The 4,426-nt window shown below is 32.6% G+C and overlaps 1 protein-coding gene across 1 annotated transcript; it reads right to left on the bottom strand.

Moving 5' to 3' along the window:
* Positions 1 to 3,416: 3,416 nt before the first annotated feature.
* On the bottom strand, positions 3,417 to 3,575 carry NEUTE1DRAFT_47964 (uncharacterized protein; the record flags this gene model as incomplete). The annotated part of the gene is made up of 1 exon (XM_009854519.1): positions 3,417 to 3,575. A coding segment is annotated over one exon (159 nt), but the record flags the coding sequence as incomplete, so codon positions are not given.
* Positions 3,576 to 4,426: the final 851 nt, after the last annotated feature.

Here is a 4,426-nt window from a genome sequence, read left to right as displayed (position 1 = left end):
GGCCTTTTAGACCTATAGTATATAGAGTATTTTAAGGCCGGCGAAATCGCGGAATAATTTAGGAAAATCCTTAATAAAATTATAGTAATAGTAAAACATATATGAAAACGCTATAAAGAAAATACTAATGCCTATTATTTTAATATATTATAGTACCGCCTTAGGAATAAAATATTCTATAATATTATAAACCTTACTACCGGCCGCCCCTAGGCGAAGTTATTACTCCTATAGGAGGGGCCTTTCGAAGTAATTATAATTAATAACTATTATATTATATTTAATTTGCCGCTAAATATAAAATACAGTTATATTTTCTATATTAGTATAATAAAATTATAAATAGAGGAAGGCATATTAAAATAAAATAATACGTAGAATATTCGGGCTAATTAAGGGAGGGTAACAAAATATATTAACGATATCAAGGATATAATTAAACAGTCTTTTAAAGGAATTAACGCTTACCGGTTTAAAAATAATAAATAGGAATATTACATTATTTAGAATAAATTATACGTACTAACTTAGGAATTAGTTAGTAATATAGAGTATTATATCGATATTTTCCGCGAATTTTATAATAATAATTCGGAGTTCCCTATCCTTCTATAGTAGACTATTATAAAAAAGAAGTACAAGTACGCTACCCGGACCTTAAATAAGGTTTACAACCGTACTAGACCGGGGCCGTTAATAGTAGCGCCGGCTGTAAAACGGTCGCCCCAATGCGTAATACCGGCTATAAATACCTTTAAGAAGGTTATAAGTATAGTAATAGAAGGCTTTAAGTCCCTAGAGGAGGAGGATTAGTAAATTTTCTTCTATATATTTTAATCCCCGAAGGCGTTTTAAGCCCGGGGTAATATTATAAGGCTAACTTATAACTATTATTTGGTTGTAGTATTACTACGGCTATAATTGCCGGTTAATGTACGCTCTCTAATTGGCTAATCTATTCAGCCTTACTACTGCTATAGCGGCTACTGGGCTAATGCGGGCCCCATAATTGGCTACACGCTCCCGGAGGCTCCGGTTATATATGCTAAGGATGCGGCTCACCCTCGCCTATATAGGATAAGCCGCCACGTATAGATTCTATAGTTTCCCTTCTTCCTTGTGCAATTACACAAGTCATATTCTACCCCATACGTTCAGTATCGCCTTGCCCCGTGAGAGTTGGGTATATCGCCGAAGTTAAGGTTATTTTCATTACTAAAATAATAAGGATCCCCGTCAACTGTTTAATTATTCAGTTATAATATATACGATAATAATTATCAGTAATATATATTTTAAATTATCTTTATTTATACTAGGGATATTCTTCTAGGTTATCTTCTCTTTAAGTTGCTTTAAATATTTTATTTATATTGAAGTCGCTATTAGGAAGGGCTCTTGTAAGCAGGTCTTAAAGTTTTTAATATAGCGGGTTCTATTTAAACTCAATACCGGCAAATCTAAGAAATTATTAAAATTATAGCAGAAAAGGTAGTATAAATTATTTAAGATCGGGTAGAATATTTCGTACAATAAGAGTACGATATACCTAATATTATATTAGAAGACGGGGTAGTAGTAGTCCATATTTATTAAAAGGTAGAGAGGGATTACGATAATACTAATTATAATATTCCTTCTCTTTATTATTATCAATATCGAAGAATAACCCCCGTATGAATACCCTTCGACAACGTATATAAAACTTATTCTCGAGGTCGGTATTACTATATAGTACACCTAGCCGGTAATATTTATAAAAATTAAACTCGATATACCTATTTACTATAGCCCGGGCAATATTATATACTACATAAAAGAAATAATTATCTAGGTCTAGGCTCGAATCTAGATCTAAATCTAGGTTAGGGTTTTAGCCAAAGTTGAAATTATCATCTTCCATATTATTATTTATATTGTCATCCTAATTATTATTCTAATTATTTTCCCTACCATAAATACTAGTATTATATCATCTTTAACTATCGAGGGAAGGTGTAATTAAAATTTATTGACCGTTACAACGATAACGACAATAATTATACTAAATCTAATCAATTTAACGGCTGGCTACAGTAGTATTAAGAAAATCCTAGACAGAAAATATAGTTAAAAAATACATCTATATACATCATTTCAAATAAATATGCCTACGAATTCTTTCCCGCAGGAAAAAAAAGTATAATTGAACGTATAATGCGATTTCGATCTTGAAGCCATCTATGAATATCAATAATTCTTCGAGATTATTATACTAAGGCCAGTACTAGGGCCGGTGCCGGGGCCGGGGCTAGGGGTCTTTGGCGCAGTATAAGCATAGGGGGTACTATGAATAGTACTATCGGTGATACTATAGGTAGAAATAACTATAGTACCCGCTCTAGTAACTTATTAAATTCTTCCTTATAATATTTATATTAAAGTCGAGGTAGTAATAGTCTCAATTGGAGAGGGGCTAGCATTTACTATATACTAGTTACTATACCAATCACTATACTAGTTGCAGTCGGTTAGGAGGAGGGGATAGTTCGGTAGTATTTCTCTTCTTACAGTAAGCAACCTATTAGCAATAGGACATTAATTATTTAGGGCAAGCCAACTAATACTACCTAAGTCGCACCCGTAACCCCCCGCAGCTCAGATCGTAGTATTATTTATTATTAGGCATCCCATTTACCCGCAGGTAGTAAAACAATACGGCATATTAGATTCATAGTAGGATTTACGCATTTTGAAGGATTTACTATCAAATAGACAGCACCGGCTAATTAGTAAGGGGAATATTGGATAGGGATAGAGCGGGATTTAAGAGAAGTATATACTTACCTCTATTTATTTATGAGAAACTCTACTCGCACGTTGAGAAAACTCTATTCGCACGTGGATAGAAAAGGGATTTTCAACGTCTTGTTTCGCACTCGAAGTTATATAAGAAGAACTTAGAAGATATATTAGATTTCTTCTTATTTTTTTCTCTATCTAAAACTGCTACTCTTGAAAGCACCCGTCCTCAGTAGCTGTGGAAAACTTTGGAGAAAGAAAGGGATAATAAGTAGATTATTAGAAGAATTTAATATTTGAAAGTTAAGAAAAGTAGGATTTGGATAACGGTTAAGGCTATAAACTCGGTATTAATTTTGAAAAATCCATCGAAAATCGACGAGTCGTCTGGTACTACACTCGACTTTTTATACCAAGATTTGGCTAAGTTATACTTAAGAAAGCAAAAGTACATCCACGTGCGAATAGAGTTTTCTCAACGTGCGAGTAGAGTTTCTCATTATTATATTCATCGATCCGGCGCTTTATTATATTGAGGAGGCTAAAGCTCTGCGTAATAGTTACAATAATTAGACTATTGCCTATATATGGAAAGATAATTAGTATACTATATAATATATAGGGTATAATATAGTTCAATATAATAGGTAAGGTTGGGAGTTAGAGAGGGTATAGGAATCAGAGAGTTGGGGGATATAATTATTACCGCTAATAATAAAACTCTTCAAATTTCGGTTGGCTGATTCGATTGGCGATGTAGTATGGTAGTTAAAATTAAACCTCTCGTTAATATAGTAGGTAGCCTACTCCTCTTTAATTGCTATATACGTTCTTTTAAGTACGTAATAACCGCAGTCCACTACCTAAAGAAGCTCTCGAATCTCTCCTAAATAGTATTAAATATTTTAATTATATAGGTATAGTATATATACTTTCAGAAATTATAAAGACCAGTCTATAAATACTCTACAGTATTAGGGAGAGCGCCTAATTGAGCCGTACTATTTCCTAACTTATTTATACATATAACAATATACTAATCCTCTTCGTTAAGCTTATTTAAAGTCGTTATATTACTAGGTAAATGCGTTAATTAGATTGGCTGGGTCGATTGGGCTACTCGCTAGGTCGATGCCGATATTTCTTATTGTATTTGTATAGTAATTATATCGGCGTAGGCGTAGCTAACCTGGGCAGTAACCTTCTTATTCCATTTATATTTAATATTTAATACTATATTCTTATTAATATAAAAAATATATAATTAGGAGGGTACATCTAAATAGACTCGCGTAATGGCCGCCCTTATTACTAGATTGTAATTTATAATAGTAACCGTCGGTATACTAGCGCTAATAGCTTTACGACGAGTATTAACTTAATTTATTAACTAATTAAATCCCTCTTGCCTCTCGTTATTAATGAAATTAAAGCCGTAGTTAAAAGTATAGCTAATTCTAATTATACTAATAATTTAGAAAAAAGCTAGGCCTCTATTATTCGTTTTATACGTATAATTGTATATTTAAACCTAAGGATTTTCCTTCCATATTTATTCTCCCTATAAATTACTCTAGAAGAGGGCAATCGGTTTACTCTTTTAAAAAGTATTTACCTAATTAACTTTAAAGTAGACCCCCTTCTC

This window comes from Neurospora tetrasperma, assembly GCF_000213175.1.
Source record: "Neurospora tetrasperma FGSC 2508 unplaced genomic scaffold NEUTE1scaffold_5, whole genome shotgun sequence".
Taxonomy (NCBI): Eukaryota; Fungi; Ascomycota; class Sordariomycetes; order Sordariales; family Sordariaceae; genus Neurospora; species Neurospora tetrasperma.
This window is presented reverse-complemented; position numbering and strand designations above follow the sequence as displayed.